General features: G+C 49.3%; 1 protein-coding gene across 1 annotated transcript in view; it reads right to left on the bottom strand.

Annotated features, from left to right (window-relative positions):
- Positions 1 to 12,264: 12,264 nt before the first annotated feature.
- The window catches only part of NFATC1 (nuclear factor of activated T cells 1), a 170,056-nt gene continuing 164,203 nt past the window's right edge, over positions 12,265 to 18,117 (bottom strand). The window contains exon 10 of the mRNA XM_037007422.2: positions 12,265 to 12,718. Coding sequence (XP_036863317.2) covers positions 12,702 to 12,718 — 17 coding nt within the window. The 3' untranslated portion in view covers positions 12,265 to 12,701. The remainder of the gene's footprint in view (positions 12,719 to 18,117) is intronic.

Genomic DNA, 18,117 nt, shown 5'->3' with positions numbered 1-18,117 from the left:
ATGGTTTATTCCAGTCCCACCTGATGCCCTTTCTTACCAACCGGTTTAAGGGCTTCGGAATTTGTGCCAAGTGCAGGATAAACACTCTCCATTATCCCAAAAAACTCAAAAACTCATGTAATACTGCCACACTGGCAGGGGTGGGGAAGGCCTGGACCTTGTCTATAACTGCTTCAGGAACAACTTTAGTTTTACCCAACCAGACAACCCCCAAGAATTTCACAGACAAACCAGGTTCCTGAACCTTGGTGCTGTTCACAGCCCATCCTTTTTCCTGTAGATGTTGGAACAGTCTAGGAACTGCCCCTTCTAAATCTGAAAGAGAATCAGATGTGGGCATAATATCATCAATATAGTGATACAATTGCACTGTTTGCGCTTTCCTCCATGTGGCCAAGTCCTGGGCTACAAGTCCGTGACAGACGGTGGGACTGTGGCAATATCCCTGTGGAAGGACAGTGAATGTCCACTGCCGGCCTTCCCACGTGAAGGCAAACGGTTCCTGGCTTTCCTGTGCTATGTCAATAGAGAAGAAAGCATTAGCAAGGTCTACAACATAATGATACCTTCCCAGTTCAAGGCTGAGGGTGTCCAGAATGTCTGCTATAGAGGGGGCGGCAGCAGGCAAAGGGGCCGTGACCTTATTCAACTCCCTGTAATCCACAGTCATACACCAGGAGCCATCTGGCTTTTGCACTGGCCACACTGGGGAATTAAAAGGACTATGAGTGGGCTTTATGATGCCCACCCTCTCCACTTCCTGTAGAGTTTCTCCAATTTCCTTGTTGCTTCCCAGGCAATTTATATTGCTTAGTATTTGTCACCTGCTGAGGTACAGGCAGAGCTACAGGTGGGTGCTTACCATGTCCCCTCACAACTGCCTTTACCACACGTACCCTCAGTCTGAACTCACCTGCAGTGGTTTGTAACCACAGGCCCTGCAGGATATCTACCTGCAAAATATATTCAGGGATGGGAGAGATGTACACGGTATCCTCCTTTGGGGGCAAATGCCCTATCCCCAGTGGGATGTGGGCTTTCGTCACTCTAACTGCCTCACCCCCATAGCCATCTATCACAGCAGGGGTCCTGGGCAAATGGTCACGGTTGCCATGAATCAGAGAACACTCAGCTCCTGTGTCCACCAGCGCCAGGTGAATCCTGAGTGCTGTCTCCCAGGAAGTTTTGAAGGGACACAGGCCGAGCATGAGGCCTTGACTCTGGTTTCCATGTCCTGGACCTCAGCGGCTGGAACTGCTGCCCTGGCTCTAATTGGTGCCACAGTTCTAACAATGTTCTATTGGGCTGCCCATCTTTTTATTTCACTACCCCAGCCTTTATCAAATCAGCCCACATCTGGGTCCTCGAGACCTTCGCGGGGCCTTTTGCACCTCTCCTCTCAGTCGTGGCCCATACTTCCCTCCATGCCCTTATTGTTTCAACCGCCCCCAGATCTGCTAAAGCACGAGTAGCCTCACTTATGGGGTGCCCTAGGTGGCGGGCAAGAGTATTCACTAGGGACCCAAAGAGAGATGTGGGAGCTGTACGCAGCACCAGCTTCTCATTCCTACAGTGAACACCTCATCGGGGCCCTGGGGGTCCATATTATAGACGATGTTTTTCATACCCAATTCCCATAGTACCTGTTGGAGCTCTGCATATATTTTCCAACTACTGGGAAAATATGGTAAATCACCCTGATGAGGCCAAACTACCCTGATGGCAGCTGCCAGCCATTCCAGGAGTGTCTGACTGAGGCGTGATGGGCATTTTGCAACTGCTGCCAGAGGGAAGGGTGAGTCGTCAGGGAAGCCATTCTACTCATCTCAGTACCCGACACAACAATGTTTCCCACCCCATATCCCAGAGATGTAAAAGCCACATAGGCAGAGGTTCCAATGGCCTCTGCCTATACTGGACGCTCATGTCCACCAGCTCATCCTGGGTGCAGGGGCGGAGCACGGAGTGCTGCACAACCTGGGGAGGGGGCTGCTCCTCCCCTTGAGGAGACTGCGGTTGTTTCATTTTTATTCTCTTAATCACAACTGGGCAGGCCTTTAAAACAGAAGATGGTACCTCCGGCGGTGGCCTGGGTACCAGATCTGCCAACGGCCCACCTTATCCTCTTCTCCCTCGGGTTCCTCCCCCAATGGCTCCTCCTCCACCATCTCTGGGGCTCCTTCCTCCCCCTCCCCCTCGGCCTCCTGCAACGCAGCGGCTTTTCCTGCTGCCCATCCCCTTGCCGCTAAGGAGCCTTCTGGGAGGGTGACCTGCCTTTTTAGTAACTGTCTCTGTTCTTTAACAGCATCCCATGGGTTATTGCCCAGCTCCTCCAACCAATGCTGAGGTGTGTCTCTCTCCTGCCTAAGTCCCTCTCTCTCCTCGCTAACCCTCTCGATAATCCTCTTTCTTCTGTATAACATTTTCCACTGTCTCGATGAAAAGAGACCCTAATGAACAAGTGGGACTATATGAAGCTGAAAAGCTTCTGTACAGCAAAGGATACCATCATGAGAACAAAAAGGCATCCTACAGTATGGGAGAATATATTCATAAATGACAGATCCGATAAAGGGTTGACATCCAAAATATATAAAGAGCTCACGCACCTCAACAAACAAAAAGCAAATAAGCCAATTAAAAATGGGCAAAGGAGCTGAACAGACAGTTCTCTAAAGAAATTCAGATGGCCAACAGACACATGAAAAGATGCTCCACATCGCTAGTCATCAGAGAAATGCAAATTAAAACCACAATGAGATATCACCTCACACCAGTAAGTATCACCACCATCCAAAAGACAAACAACACAAATGTTGGTGAGGTTGTGGAGACAGGGGAACCCTCCTACACTGCTGGTGGGAATGTAAATTAGTTCAACCATTGTGGAAAGCAGTATGGAGGTTCCTCAAAAAACTCAAAATAGAAATACCATTTGACCCAGGAATTCCACTCCTAGGAATTTACCCTAAGAATGCAGGAGCCCAGTTTGAAAAAGACAGATGAACCCCTATGTTTATCGCAGCACTATTTACAATAGCCAAGAAATGGAAGCAACCTAAGTGTCCATCAGTAGAGGAATGGATAAAGAAGATGTGGTACATATACACAGTGGAATACTACTCAGCCATAAGAAGAAGACAAATCCTACCATTTGCAACAACATGGATGGAGCTAGAAGGTATTTTGCTCAGTGAAATAAGCCAGGCAGAAAAAAACAAATACCAAATGATTTCACTCATATGTGGAGTATAAGAACAAAGGAAAACTGAAGGAACAAAACAGCAGCAGAATCACAGAACCAAAGAATGGACTAAAAGTTACCAAAGGGAAAGGGACTGGGGAGGATGGGTGGGAGGTGAGGGATAAGGGGGTGGTGAAGAAAAGGAAGGGGACATAATGATTAGCATGTATAGTGGGGGGGGCATGGGGAGGACTGTGCAACACAGAGAAGACAAGTAGTGATTCTGCAGCATCTTACTACGCTGATGGACAGTGACTGCAATGGGGTATGTGGGGGAACTTGGTGAAGGGGGAAGTCTAGTAAACATAATGTTCCTCATGTAATTATAGATTAATGATACTAAAATTAAAAAAAAAAGAGAGAGACCCTACAATGCGAGCCAATACACGGCCCCCTAGGGTTCCAAGCAGTCTTCCAACTCACGGAGGGCTAATTCTGCAGCTTCTGGTGTTTCCACCCTTCCCCAGTTCTGGGGAAGGCCCCACCCCTCAAGAGGTACTTTACCCTAGGCCAGTTCCCCACTAGGGTTCCCAACTTGGAGGCCCCACAGCTGGGGGGATAATAACAGATGAAGCAGCACCCTCTGCCACTGCATCCGCTGAGGCCTCCCCACCGTCCACAGGAGCAGCCCTCCCAATGGTCACACCCATTATGACAGATTTTGGGTTCAGAGGCACCCTGCCGACTGCTGCCAGATGTTAGTCCGGGGAGAGGAAATCCTGGAGCAAAATACCTCTAAAAACCAAAATCAGTCAAAGGGAGAAATAAAGTTTAAAACCCTTTTATTGCTTACAAACTGCAGTCCAGGGCCGTCTCTCTCCTCTGCTCCGAAAGAAGCAAGCCAGCCAGCCCCTCCCCTTAACCTCTCAGGTTCAGACACACCCTCGGTGGCCCAGGTAATTACCCACTGACGTGGAGATGAACTTCTCTCCACCCCTGAGGACGTGCAGATGCACTAAAGCCAGGCGAGACACTCTGGAAATGTTACAGTCTCACCCACAGCCCTTCATCTCACCGATCCGCAGTGCCGCAGACAGCCTTCTCGCCTCCCAGCGAGGTTCTCGGGACTCGCTTCTTGGTCCCCCTTGTCAAGTCCGCCCAGGTCAGCCAGGTCCAGTGCTCTCCTCTGGACTTCTGCAAAAATGGTGGAGCTGTTGCGATCGTTTGTATCAGTAGGCAGACCTCCTGTATATAGAAAGTACACAGGGAGATCGGCCGCCTCTCTTCAGCAGGCACACGGCACGAAGCGCTGACAATCAAGAACTGATTGGGGTGGCACGGCTGTGTTGGGGTCTGGGACCTGGTCCAGTCCTCTTCTGTTTTCAAATTTTCAAGAATGATACCCTATATGCTGCTGCAGGTCCTTCTAGTGGGAGTTTATTAATCACCTCAAAGTGCAGGAGATTTCATGCTGTCTTATAAGCTCAGCCATGTTCTCAGGACCTGCACACTTCCTCGAACTGAGCCAATGTCCTGTGAGGAGAAGCAGCTCTGCACTCGGGGCTCCTCCGTCCCCAGGTGTCCCCCCAGCACACACAGGTGGGTGGTCCCCACTGACCAAGTCTCTCATCTTTGTCTAGCTCATGCTCAGGCTGCGCTGACTCACCGAATGCCTTAGGGAGGAAGGGGCCACGGATGGTGGTTTATCTCAGAACAGCTCTTCCTCTCTGGAATTTTCCTTTTTTCAGTCTTCTGAGTTTCCAGAGCGCTTCACTGTCTTTTGCATGATATATGCAAATTATCCATTTTTTCCCCCAAGTTGCAGCATAAGCAATGGCTGGTTTCTACCTGCTACGTCCTACCTGGGAGAAGACAATGAGTAGGATTTTGACTTGAGGAAATGGGCATTCTAGGCATAAGGACCACCATGTCTGAGGTTTTAATAGAATCCTTTGGGGCAAAAATGTTAGGAACACGATTAGGATGTTTGAATGATCCCTGGAACCACTGTCTCAACCCCTCAAAATTCTGATTTAATTGGTTTTGGATGGGACCTGAGCATAGTTTTGCTCACCAGGTTATTCTGACGTGTAGCAAGGTTTGAGAACCCCTCTTGTAGGCAGTGCGTAGTCGTGAAAAGTTACTGAGCAAATGTATGAGCTTATCTGATGTGTGCTCTAGACAATGCTGGCAGCTAAGGGCAGAGAGAACCTAGAGGTATCCCGGTTCTGAGGTAAGGTTATCTCCATAGATGGCAGTGGTCAAAGGGAGACTTTCTGAGTTGTACCCAATAGGTGTTGTCACTTCGTGGGCAGGTTAGTGAGACAAGGAGTCAAAAATGGCCCCTGGGAGATGGCACATCAAGGAGAAGGGAAGCAGAGGGAACACTGTGGGGAGAGGCCGTGGATTCCCTTGGAACCTGTGGTCTGAGTTGTCTGGCCACGGAACAGACTCGGCAAGTGGGTGGGAGGGCTGGGCCAGTGCGACAGACACCTGGGGCTACTGGGGGCGCACTGTCGGGGACGTGCAGACAGGGGGCATCGTGTGGAAAGGCGGCAGCAGTGATGTTTCCGGCAGAGAAAGGGGCGTGCAGGGGTGGTCAAACATGGAAGGGATGACCTGCATCTAAGGGTGGGCTTCGTTTCCTTATTCCATGTGGAATATGTTCTGTGGATTCATGACTTTTATGAGTTCTTTCTTGAAAATTCTCAAGCAAGCTTTCCATTTTAAGTATTTCTTCTTCTTTTTAGTCTCTCAGAACTCTGAAGAGATATTTGTTAAACCTTCTCATCCTATAATTCATCTCTAATTTTTTTTTATATACTTTTTTCCTTTCCTTTTCTCTGTTCAGCATTCTGGGAATTTCTTTAAATACAGCCTCCACGTTGTTAATGTCTCTTCATCTGTGTTCTGTGTGCAATCTGTCTGACTCACCTTTTAAGACTTTACTTCAAAATTGTATTTTTCATTTATGAAAGTTCTATTTGGATATTTTTCAAATATGCCTGTTCATTTATAGTCTCTTTCTACTTGCTCATTTTTTGTAATTTTATCTTTTTTATTAAATAGTTCAAACCTAATTTCTAAGGTTCTGAATTGGTCATGTGAATAATTCTTTGTGGGTCTGAATTTGTTCTGTTTGTTCCTATGATTCTTACCGGAGTGTGTTTCCTTTCATGGCCAGTGGTCTTTGTGAGCTCATATTTGGTTGACGTTAATCTGAAGGAGTTCTGGGGACATTTGCTATGGTGCAGGGTGGGGACACTTCTGAATTCCTGCAGGCAGTGGTTTGGAGTTCACTCCACCTGCTGGGCCAGGGGCCTGAGGCCTGCCCTCCCCGCCTCCACAGCGTTACGCAGCTCTGATACTGGCAAGTTCTCCAGGGGCAACCCTGTTTTCGTGTTTTCCTCCTGGATTTCCGTCCCCAGGATCCAGCTCAGAAGGGTTTCCTGGGCTTGGGGGCCCTCAAGACATCCCATGCATCCCCAAGCCCGACACTGGCATGGAAGATCGTCGTACACAGAACCTGATCGCCTGGTAGTGTGGGTGCCCTTCAAGGATCTAGACTCCCAGAGTCCCCTCCTCTTTCGCCTCCTCCTCTTTCTTTTTCTTTACCTGTTTTTCAAGATACATCACTCGCGATGGAGAAGTTCTGTGTTCACAGTCTTTTACTTTGGTGAGTGGGGCAGAAGGTGAAGGTGGAGACAGGGAAGTGCCTGTGTGTGGAGAAGAACTGTTGACAGATGGAGGAAAAGAGGTAATTCTGACATGACAGTTTTAAGTCATTTGGAGAACGCTCCTTACGGGGTTGTACCTGCAAGCAGTGTGTGTGTGCACAGGAAGCTGCCGCGTGCGAGGTGCACTTCAGAGCAGTGGTACCGACCACACCACACGCAGGCCGGTGGCCCCTCTCTGCAAGGTGGGTAAGTACGTGGACATTCTAGCTCAGTCACCACTCGCTCCTCACCACTCCCTTGGCGTGGCTACAGAGCACGGTACTGTCAGTCAAATAGCTCTTCGAGAAGAGGATTAATGAAGACAAATGTTTCTGGTAAAAGGAACGTTTTCATTTTAAGGAAACAGTAGTGCACATTGTGTGTCTTGGAAAGGAAAAGATGACCAGGAAGCTGAAGGGGTTCATGGGCTTCCCAGGAGGAGGCAGAGCGAAGGGACAAAGGCGACCTCTGTGACCCCACTGCTCGTAGGGCAGCTGGTGAGCTGCGTGGCTGGTTTGGATAAAGCACAGAAACGCCGCTTTCGAACTATCAGTCAGAAGCATTCCTGTCCAACAGTCCCGTAAATGGACCAGCACAGGGCATACATCAGAACCCACGCACATGAGCTCAGACTTTCCTAGGATCATTTCATGCCAACAGGCTCGTTCAGGAACATCTCCGTGCACTTCGAAGCCGTGCTGTCATTCTTCCTGCTCTTGACTGTTACCTGCATAGTGAGGGGAAACGCCACGAGGTCAGTTAGTTCAGCGGCCTGTGGGGCTGCAGTTCTGGTGACAGTTAGAAGGATTCGATTAGTCTCAGAGTTTTCACCAGGCAGATGTTAGTTATAGCAGCGTAGAGATGGCTAAAGCGTTTTATCATTACTTGAGCCTCTCCACATGGCTCAGGTTTAATTTGTCTTAATTATTATTTCAAGTCAGGTGTTAAGAAAACATTTTAGAGTGAATGTGGTTCACATCTCCAAGCCATACGTTTTCATTCAGAAGTTCACTTTATCAGGTAGCAAGACTTTGTCCCAGACTTGGGAGCATGTAGACAACTCTCAGCTTTTACAGTATTGTAGTTACCATCCAGCATGCCCCCACTATGTATGGGGGAGTGGGTGAATTCTACACTCTAACAGATTTATTTCCTCTGGCTATTTACTATGTCATAACAATGGCAACAGGGTGTTGACCATTTCATCTTATAATGTATGATTAGTAGCTGGAAAAAGTGTATATATATGTTTAAATGAGCATGAGACTCATTTGATTTTATACATTATCAGATGGGTGCAAAAAAGGCTTTTAAAAGAGAACTCTAGAAAGGGGAACCCTCCTACACTGCTGGTGGGAATATAATAAACTAGTTCAACCATTGAGGAAAGCAGGTTTCTCAAAAAACTAAAAATAGAAATACATTTGACCCAGGAATCCCATTCCTAGGAATTTACCCTAAGAATGCAGCAGCCCAGTTTGAAAAAGACAGATGCACCCCTATGTTTATTGCAGCACTATTTACAATAGCCAAGAAATGGAAGCAACCTAAGTGTCCATCAGTAGAGGAATGGATAAAGAAGATGTGGTACATATACACAATGGAATATTATTCAGCCATAAGAAGAAAACAAATCCTACCATTTGCAACACCATGGATGGAGCTAGAGGGTATTATGCTCAGTGAAATAAGCCAGGTGGAGAAAGACAAGTATCAGATGATTTCACTCATCTGTGGAATATAAGAACAAAGAAAAAAACTGAAGGAGCAAAACCGCAGCAGACTCACAGAACCCAAGAATGGACTAACAGTTACCAAAGGGAAAGGGACTGGGAGTGATGGGTGGGAAGGGAGGGATAAGGGGGAAAAAGGGGCATTACGATTAGCACACATAATGTAGTGGGGGGGACACGGGAAAGGCGGTATATACAGAGAAGACAAGTAGTGATTCTACAGCATCTTACTATGCTGATGGACAGTGACTGTAATGGGGTATGTGGGGGGGACTTGGTAATAGGGGAGTCTAGTAACCATAATCTTGTTCAAGTAATAGTACATTAACGATAACAAAATTAAAAAAAAGAGAGAGAACTCTAGGATAGACCATGCAGCATAGGGGAGGATTTCTTCTGTTTATAAAAAGAAAGTTCTGTAGGAGATGCTTAATGATTGATCTGGTGGCTTAGGAAGAAATCTTACTGCTTAGAAGTGTGCACTGAGTTATTTACAGATGAAATAGTATGATATCTGGGATCTATTTCTAAATCTGGTTTAGGGAATGGTAGGTATGACTGGAATGAGTCAGGGTCTGTACTAATAATTATAGGAGAAGGTAATAGAACATCAGTATTTTTGCATATGTTTGAAAACTTCCATAATATAAAATGTTAACTGTTGTGTTAGAGGAAATAATCTTCCTGTATAAATTCCATGTGTAATTTATGTACAGATTACCTTCTAATTTGCTTCTCATCTCATGACTGCCAAGTTTCCATTTCAGCCACTGGAGAGAGTGCTTATAAAATCAGGTGCCAAGATGGCCATCTCGGGGTGACTCAGGACAGAGGGTGGGTCAGAGGCATCGCCCGCCTATCTATTCTCTGCTTTGAATCCAGCACAGGGTGGACATGAAAATACTACAGGGTTGAGAGTCCTTAATAGAATTTCTCTCCAGTGACTCTTTAACATGTTATTTTGTGTTACATTTTACAACATAGACCATGAACATCCTAGAATTTCAAGGTCTGTTCCACTGACCTTTATGTTTATCCTTATGCCAACACCAGATGATCTTGATCACTGCACCTTTATAGTAAGTTTGAAAGCTGTTAGTGTAAATTCTCCAACATTGTTCTTCTTCAAAATTCTTTTTTTGACTATTCTATTTTTGCTTTTCATGTCCATGTAAATAATAGGATCCATTTGTCAATTTCTACAAAAACATGCTGGGGTTTTGACAGTGATTGTGTTGAATCCGTAGCAATTTGTGGGGAATGGACATATAAACAATATTGATTTTTCAGTCTATAAACATGGAGTGCCTCTCCATTTATTTAAATCTGTAATTTCTCTTAGCCATGTTTTGTAGTCTTCAGTGACTAAATCTTGCACTTCTTGTTATATTTAATATTAAGTATTTTAATCTTTTTGATGTTCTTATAAATGGAATTGTTTTCTTAATTTCATTTTCAGGTGTTTTTTAATAGTGTATGAAAATAAGTTGATTTTTGCATAATGCTCTTATATCCTGCCATCCTGATAAGCTTGCTTTTTTGTTCTAGTTTTGTGGGGTTTTTGTGTACATTTCTTAGAATTTTCTTTAATACAGGATCAGGTCATTTGTTAATAGCTTTATTGCTTCCTTTCAATGTTTATGGCTTTAGCGTCTTTTCCTTTTTCTCATTATGTTCCTTCCTTCCTTTTTTGTGTGGAGCAGTTATTGCCCTTACTGGAACCCAGCACAATGTTACTGGAAGGGTGAGAATAGGCGTGTTCCAGTCTTAGGAGAAACCATGGATCTCTTAACCTCACAGTATGGACATTTCCGGCTGAATAGTTCTTTGTTGTACAGGGCTGGCTGGTGCCCTGTGGACTGTGGCCGACACGCAGATGGACTTCAGGTGTGAGGTGTGTGTAGGACCCACAGCTGTGCAAGGGGAGGAGTGAGCCGACCTGGAAGGGGGAGGGTTTGAGCTGTGAGCAGCCTCACGGGCGAGGCTAGAGTTCTGGAGGGAGCATGGCTAATGGCACTGTCCCCAGATGCTGCCCAGGCGCCACCTGTGGCTTTCTGCAGCCAAGGCACGGAGGCTGGCAGGCTGGCACTGCTCCTGCTGTGGTGGGCAGCAAAGCCCTCCTGGGGGCAGGTCAGGGCTGGCACGCTTCTGCTGGCCATGAGGGCCATTCTCTCTCAAGTGTACAGATGAGGAGGGTTTGCTTGGGGCTGTGGAGACATGGGCTGGGGCTCTGGCAGACCTAAAGGTCACTCCGGATACTCTGCAGACGTCAGGGCCGTATCTTCAGTGCGCTCGGTGGAGCACCCTCCTTGAGGACCAGGAGACCCCTCTCAGCGTTCTCCCTCCCAGAAAACGGGCTGTGCACGGGCTGCTTTGTTTTCCACTTTATCCACACCTGTAGCTGTGTAAGGCGGAGTCTGCATCTCAGCTGGAAAATTAGCACTTGAATCCCAAATAATAATAATTACTGTTTCTGGTTATTTTGAATCCACTGACAAAGACCTTTACAAAATAATTGCACTGATCAGTCCCATGGGTTACAGGGGAAGAGGCTTGAGTTGGTGTGTGATGAGAACATTAGTGGGAATTCTGTAATGGCATTCTGTTAAGTACGTGTAATTGCAAGGAATATATCGTGTTAAAGCGCCTGACGTAGTGTCTTGTAATAACACACGGCTTCCATCAGGCAGCAGATGTCTCGGCCTCCCCCCTAGAATAAAACATCATAGTTTAACCACATCACAGACTCCACCGCAAGGCAGGAGCAAAGCGTATGCCGCACCTTTCAGATCTGTGCAACTGCAGCTTGAAGGCACTTTGAGGGGCAAAATGGCCTTGAAAAGAAATAACTTTATAGACTATCAAATGAAGGAATCCTGGGAAAACTGTTTAATAGGAAGGTAGCTGTGGTTTACAAACACCCATGAAAGGTTCGATTTCTGTGTTTAAGACTTCTGGTCCCTGCCTGTGGACATCACGTCCCCAAGGCGAGGCAAAGGACACTGTTGCCATGTGTGTGGTTCAACTCCCCACAGGGGGGTGTGGTCAGTGCTTTCTCTTCCAGTTCAAGTTGGAGCCATTCACAGCAGTTGTTGCTTTAAAATTAAGGTATAACTTCCACCATGTATCTCATCGCTGTAAAGTGTACAATCCAGAGACTAAAAGAGTGTATGTCCTGCAACCATCACTGCTGCCTCAGCCCAGGAAGTTCTCATTTCCAAAGCCCCGTGGCAGGGCTGACCTCTCAGTGTAAGCAGAGGTGACAGCCACTAGATGGAGACGTTCCTTCAGCAAATTTCTGTGCACAAGCCCTGTTCTGGGTTGTGTGAGGCGTGGGCGCCTGAGGGTTGGGAGGGGACTTTCTGCAGGAAGCCCCCCTCAGGAGAGCCAGGGAAAGCCTTCTCCAAAGGCCATGCTCCCTGGTGCTTCTCCAGGGGCAAGTATTGTTTCTTCAAGACAGTTTTCCAAAATTGCTACACTGAATTCTTTGGCACAAGAGAGGCTTTGTAGGTAGCACATGGAAAGCATTTTTCTTTTACTTCTTATGTATTTATTATATATTTATTTGGTTGTACAATAGAAAAATATAACAAATGCAGTAAGCCCATGATGGTATTCATTTTGCTTAGGATAGGTTTTTAAAAAGTGATTACTTAAAAAGTAATTAAAAGAAGATTATTTAGTAGCTAATAGCACAAGTGACCCAGGGACATGGCCAAGGTCCTGTGGGTGGGCTCAGGCACCTGCGCTCTGGGAGCAGCACCGGAGGAGCGAGGGCGGAGGGCCTGTGAAGCACGCCTCAGCGAGAACAGGAAATCCCACTTCGAGACAGAAACTACTGTCTCACTTAAGGTCTGGGAGTCCTCTACCTGCCAATCAGCAGGAATAATTCCAGCTCATTTGCTGTTCTCCCGGGACTCTGAAGCCAAAGGCCTTTAATTTATTTTAAGCTGGTGGATAGCGGTTGCCGGGGGAGAGCTGCTCCTCGGTAATTCGGAACTTCTTCGTGCTGGTAATGCAATCAGGAAGCTGGCCCTTTATGGAATCAGTGGCCCGCACATGCATGTCTCAGTCACGCCCGGCACCTGCACACAGTGGGAATAGAGGGGGAGGAGGGTATGGGCTCTTGGGAGCAAACAGCCATTCATGGGGCTCAGCTATATTTTCCAATTCTGAAACTTGAAAATTAACGCTCAAGCAGGCTGAACCTCAGGCCCCCTTCATCCTGTGCTCTGGTCCCCTCACCCCTGAAGTAGGCCCTCACCTCCCCTGCCTGTCCCCTAGGGTCCCCCTCACCACCTTACTCATCTTGGTGACAATCCTGGGAGCTCAGAGGTCCCCACCGCCGTCCGAGAGCTGCTGAGCAGCTTGCCTGGTTGCTGGAGGGAGGACATCCCTTGCATTCTGCCTCCTGACTCTGCAGTGCTCTGACGGCTCTCTTGGAACTGTTTCCACCCAGCCCATGATGCTCTCCCAGTACCAGCCCGTACACTTGTCTTCTTTCACGGTAACTGCCAGCTTTCTCATGGAGAAAACAATTGGAATGCAGAAACACAAGACATCCTAGGACACCTCCATATCATAAAGCACTGAAACTTTCTGGGAGGCACAGCTTTTTCAAGTCCCAACTCTTGACTTTGTGAGGACACACTGTGGTGGTGTATAATCATATGGCATGAAAGGGGATTTATTTCCTATTATTAAGCATCTGCTTAAAATGTGGGGGAATATAAAATGCAGTCAGAAATTTGTGTTGAGGAAATAAGTGAATAAATTCGAAGACAAACATAGTACCGGGTCTAAAGAATTAAGAGGCTAGTGAAACACATCAAGCATTACAGAAGCCAAGTTCTGCCGAGAAACTCGTGTGACACCATCTGCACTTCCAGGAGGTTCCTGAGTAGGCATGTCACACGAGGCGAGAGGCTCCCGGTTTGCATTCTGTTCTCTCACCACACTGGGGCACAATTGGGCCTTCAGAAATTATCTGTGCAAGATGAAATTTATTTTTCCAGATTTATAGCATCCTCTAAATAAAATGGCCAAACCCAGGTTGGTAAATAGGGAAAGAAAGGGATCAGGCTTAAAGAGAGAGGTGCACTATTGTATCTGGGGAGCGAAAGCAGGAAGAGGTTGAGAAAGGGGCAATAGCAGCCGAGAGTGAACCCTGAAGACCTGGCGTCCCTTCCTCGGAGAAGAGTGGTGACTGGTGTCCCATCCGCAGACCTCGGGCACTGGCCCACACCCAGTGGGACTGTCACAGTGCCCCACCACCCACAGCACCCTCCACTAGATGGAGAGGTTAGAACTCAACAAGCTACCCTGGCTCTAAGAAAGTACAGGAGTCCTAAGGTGAAGATGTAGACGGTGGGGATATTGGTGGCCTGAGATCCGTCACATGGATGAGAAGCAGGCAAACCCCAAAACTGCAGGCAGCGGGGCCCGGGGTGAAGACTTAAGAAGGCACCCCAATTGCAGGTGACGGAAGGGCTCCCTGAGTGAAGCTGGCCATTTTTCAATCTCACAGGACCCTGAAGGTTATACTCAGTCATTGCTGATGAAAACCTGGGACTGAGGTCAGGCAGCACCAGAGAGAATCAAGAATAGGGTCTGTGGGTCACGGAGGGACCCACAGCTCCTGTGAATGTAGGCAAGAGGCTGGCTGTGCGGGTCGTGTGCGGAGAGACATCCGCAGGAGCGAGGCAGGCGCAGAGCCAGACCTGAAGCCTGGGCTGGGGCAGCTGGGTGGCTTTCAAAGCCTCCCTCCCTTCCTTCCTTTCTGATCACAGATTTATTAGCAGAAAACTTATTTGGAGATGACATCGGTCATGAATGCCAAAAAGAATTATTACACGTATATCTAAAATGGTGTAAATTCTACAAACTTGTGTGAAAAGTAGCTTAGAATAAGATGAAATCGTATTAAAATACAGTGAAGGCTCAGTGTACACCAAAAAGAATTGAGAGCAGCATCTCAAAGTGGGATTTGCCCACCCATGTTCACAGCAGCATTATTCACAACAGCCAAAGGCGAACATAACCCAAATGTGCACTGAAGGATGAATGGCAAGGCCAACAGTGGTCCATCCACACACCGGAGCACCGCTCGGCCTTAGAAAGGAGGGGATTCCCACACCTGCTCCCACGCGGATGAGCCTGGGGGACATAGTGCTGAGTGAAGTCAGCCTGTCACACAAAGACAAATGTTGTACAACTCTTCATGTGGGGTTCCTGGAGGAGTCCGCATCACGGAGGCAGGAGAACCGGCTGGGGGCTGGAGAAGAGGGACTGGGAGCTGGTGTTTAACAGGCAGTGTTTCAGATTTACAAGCTGGAAAGTGTTATGGACGGATGGTGGGGAAGCCCTAGTGCCAATGCACTGTACACTCCAGAATGGTGAGACAGTAAATCTACATGTTTTACCATAATTTAAAAAACTTAAGGATCTTACCATTATTGAAGGACTGCCTGTGCTGAGGCTCCACCTGGGATCAGATGTCTCACTGTGGCTGTTTTAAAGTGAGGAGAGCCTGGTGTCTGCAGCTCACGGGAGTGTGCCGTACACTTCTGTGTGGGACCCCAGTGTCCCCGACGTACTCTGATACTCTGCAGTCAGAGACGAAATGTGGGGGCTTTGCTCTGATTCTTTTTCAGATGGGAAGGAGGAATTCCAGGGTCACATCGAGGAGGGCCGGGTGCAGCGCTGTGAGAGCGCTCTCAGGGCGTTGGAGGTAAAGCCCCCCACGGCATCGGACACACACGCCAGCCTGGGTACAAACCACACATCCTGCACGTCGTCCTGGGACGGCTTCAGGGGCTGCTCACTCTGCGGCCCTTTCTGTCCTTTTTCACTCTGGTGGCGTGGCCAACCACATTCCATTCATCCCAGGAAAGGAATTCAGGACATATTTTAAGTGGATGTCACTCTTTTTCAAGTCCAATAAAACCTGCCCAGTGGTCTGAGGCCTCGTCTCCAAGTGGAAAAGTCCCCCAGCTGCCAGGCGGCTCTGCGTGGGCACTGGCCTCGGGGCGGCTGCACAGGCCATCCCGAGCTCGGGCAGCATACCTCTCCAGGGTGGCAGGCCCATCCTCATGCCACTTCTGTTCCTCATTAACCCAAGTCACTGGGTTGGAGGTTTGGAAAGCATGGTCAGCGCCCCCCAGCAGCCAGGAGGGAAGGAGGTGCAGGGCAGGGTAGCGTCTGCTCACAGAGTGGACGCTCTTCACCCCAAACTTTTCTAGAAATGCTACTGCCCGAGTATTTCCACTGAAACTTTCAGCTATAAAAGCTTTACAGCAGAATTCGTCATTGACAAGAGTCCAAACGTTGACAAGTTTCTCTCACAGATGCTGGCAATTGATATCAGAGCTCAGCCAAACTTTCTCCTTTTAAAAGAGAGACAAACATTCTAAGCAAGTTTGGTAGCAACTCCAGGTGGACAGAATGCTCGCCAACACCCCTTCTGTGCTCCTTCATTTCTGATTGTGGCCCAGAGAGAAGCAAGGCTGGGCCACCAACAGGAGGCATTACAGAGAGGCAGCCCCGGAAGCCTCCTGAGAAAAGGACTGGGCCTGCAGGATCTCGGAGTTTTTAAGGTGCTGGCGTCCCCAAAGCAGGCTGGCCAGCACTCAGAAGTCAGGCTTCTCTTCCCAGTTCTGGGATGTTGATGCAGCTCATTCTGATTGGGGTCAGAGCCTGGGGGCCCTGCCTATTTATGGGGGGCCCCTCCTCTGAGCCCCTTCCTCACATCTGGCAGCATAACAGCATCTGGAGTGGTCCCTGCCAGAGGACGCACGCCAGGGCCCACCCACCGTGGGCTCATGGTGGGGAGAAGGTTCCCGAAGCTGCTGGTCTCTCAGCCTGACGGGCGGCCCCTCCCACCTGGTGGCCATCTGGAGCTGCCAGGCCCAGCCCTCTGCTGGCTTTTCCAGACAATAATTAAGTCTTGCAAGAGAGGAACCCCGTCTCGGCCCTCTCCTCTGCCCATAGGATGGCTGTCCACAGCAGGGCCTGTCCAGGCTCGAGCGGAGCATGGCTGCTGGTGTTCTTTGCAAAAATGAGGCCGTGATGCTTTTGCCGACTTGAAAACCCAAGTCTGAGGCTGCCCGTCGAGCAGCTTGGCTTTTACCACTCTGGGCTGCAGCCAGAAAGTGGGGCCGAGCAGGCACGGCCGAGGCCTAGTCTGGCCCCTGGTCTGGTGTAACACCAGGCCCCTTTTGACCTTAGGCCCCAGCTGACTCCAGGCTTTGGCTGACCCTGGGCTCCAGCTGACCCTGGGTCCCTGCTGATTCCAGGCTCCAGCTGGCTGACCCTGGACCCCAGCTGACTCTGGGCTCTGGCTGATCCCAGGCCCTGCTGACCCAGGCCCCTGCTGACCCTGGCCCCAGCTAACCCTAGGCCCTGGCTCACCCCGGGCCCGTTCTGACGCCAGGCTCCAGTGGACTCCAAGCCCCTGCTGACCCCAGGCTCCTGCTGATCCTGGCCCAGGTGCAGTCACCAGCTGGAGAGTGGCATGCATGCAGGGGCTGTGCTGGGCTCCTCAGTGCACCTTCCTTTCTCAAGGGCCTCCCTTGGGGGTCCTGTTTCCCGTGTTGGCAAAAGTCACACTGAGGAGCAGGAGTGCCAGCAGGCGGGACTCTCCATGGGCACCACTGCACGCCTGGGCCCTGGGCTGCGCCTTCACCCGAGGTGCTGTGTTGACAGCTCTGCCTCTGTCCCAGGCCCACTTGTACCTGGCTTACTGGCTCATCCCAATGCCTACCTAGGATGGCACCTGGCACGGTGCGCCCCATGAGGCGGCGGGTGGCAGCTCGAAGGGCCGACAGCGGAAGAACAGACGCTGCATGAACCCGAGGCCAGGGCGCACCGGAGGGACTCCAGCCCCCAGGCCCCGCCATGCCGAGGGCACGTGTCATGGACCTGGCGGAACAGTGCATTGCTCCTGGATGGGATTTCGCGGAGATGAGCCTAGTGCTTCCTGTTTGCGCGCGGAGACCCCTGCCTCCGTGGCCCCGGGGAGCCGGGGCGCAGAGCGGGACGCGGTGGGGTCCTCGTGCCCGCAGGGCTTCTTCGTTCATGGGGACTTTTTAGTGGCAGAATCCTCACTCTACTTGTACTTTTGCTTTTCATCCCAGATACTTAGTTTTTCTGATGTTTCCTGGTTCATAGTAGCTCTTTAGACTTTATCATGCTGTTTAAAATATTTAAAAATGCAAAAATAAACTAACACTGAGTGTGATTTGCCAGTTTCCTACCACATTCCAGACGAAAATGCTGCCGCGGAAGGCTATGCTCCCACGGAACACCCGCCACGCCGCGGGACCGGCACGCGCGGACGGCTGCCCGCCGAGCGCGGCTCCGGGGCGCCCCGGCCTCTCGGGCCCACGGCGCCGGGCTCCCCAGGGCCTCGCTGCCGCGGCCCCCTCGCGGGCTCGTGCACACACGTCTTGGTAGCTGCCGTTTTGCGGGGTTGTTTTTACGGCAG

Source organism: Manis javanica, chromosome 9 (assembly GCF_040802235.1).
Source record: "Manis javanica isolate MJ-LG chromosome 9, MJ_LKY, whole genome shotgun sequence".
NCBI lineage: Eukaryota > Metazoa > Chordata > Mammalia > Pholidota > Manidae > Manis > Manis javanica.
The sequence above is the reverse complement of the archived record's forward strand: the minus strand, read 5'-3'. Positions and strand labels throughout refer to the sequence as shown.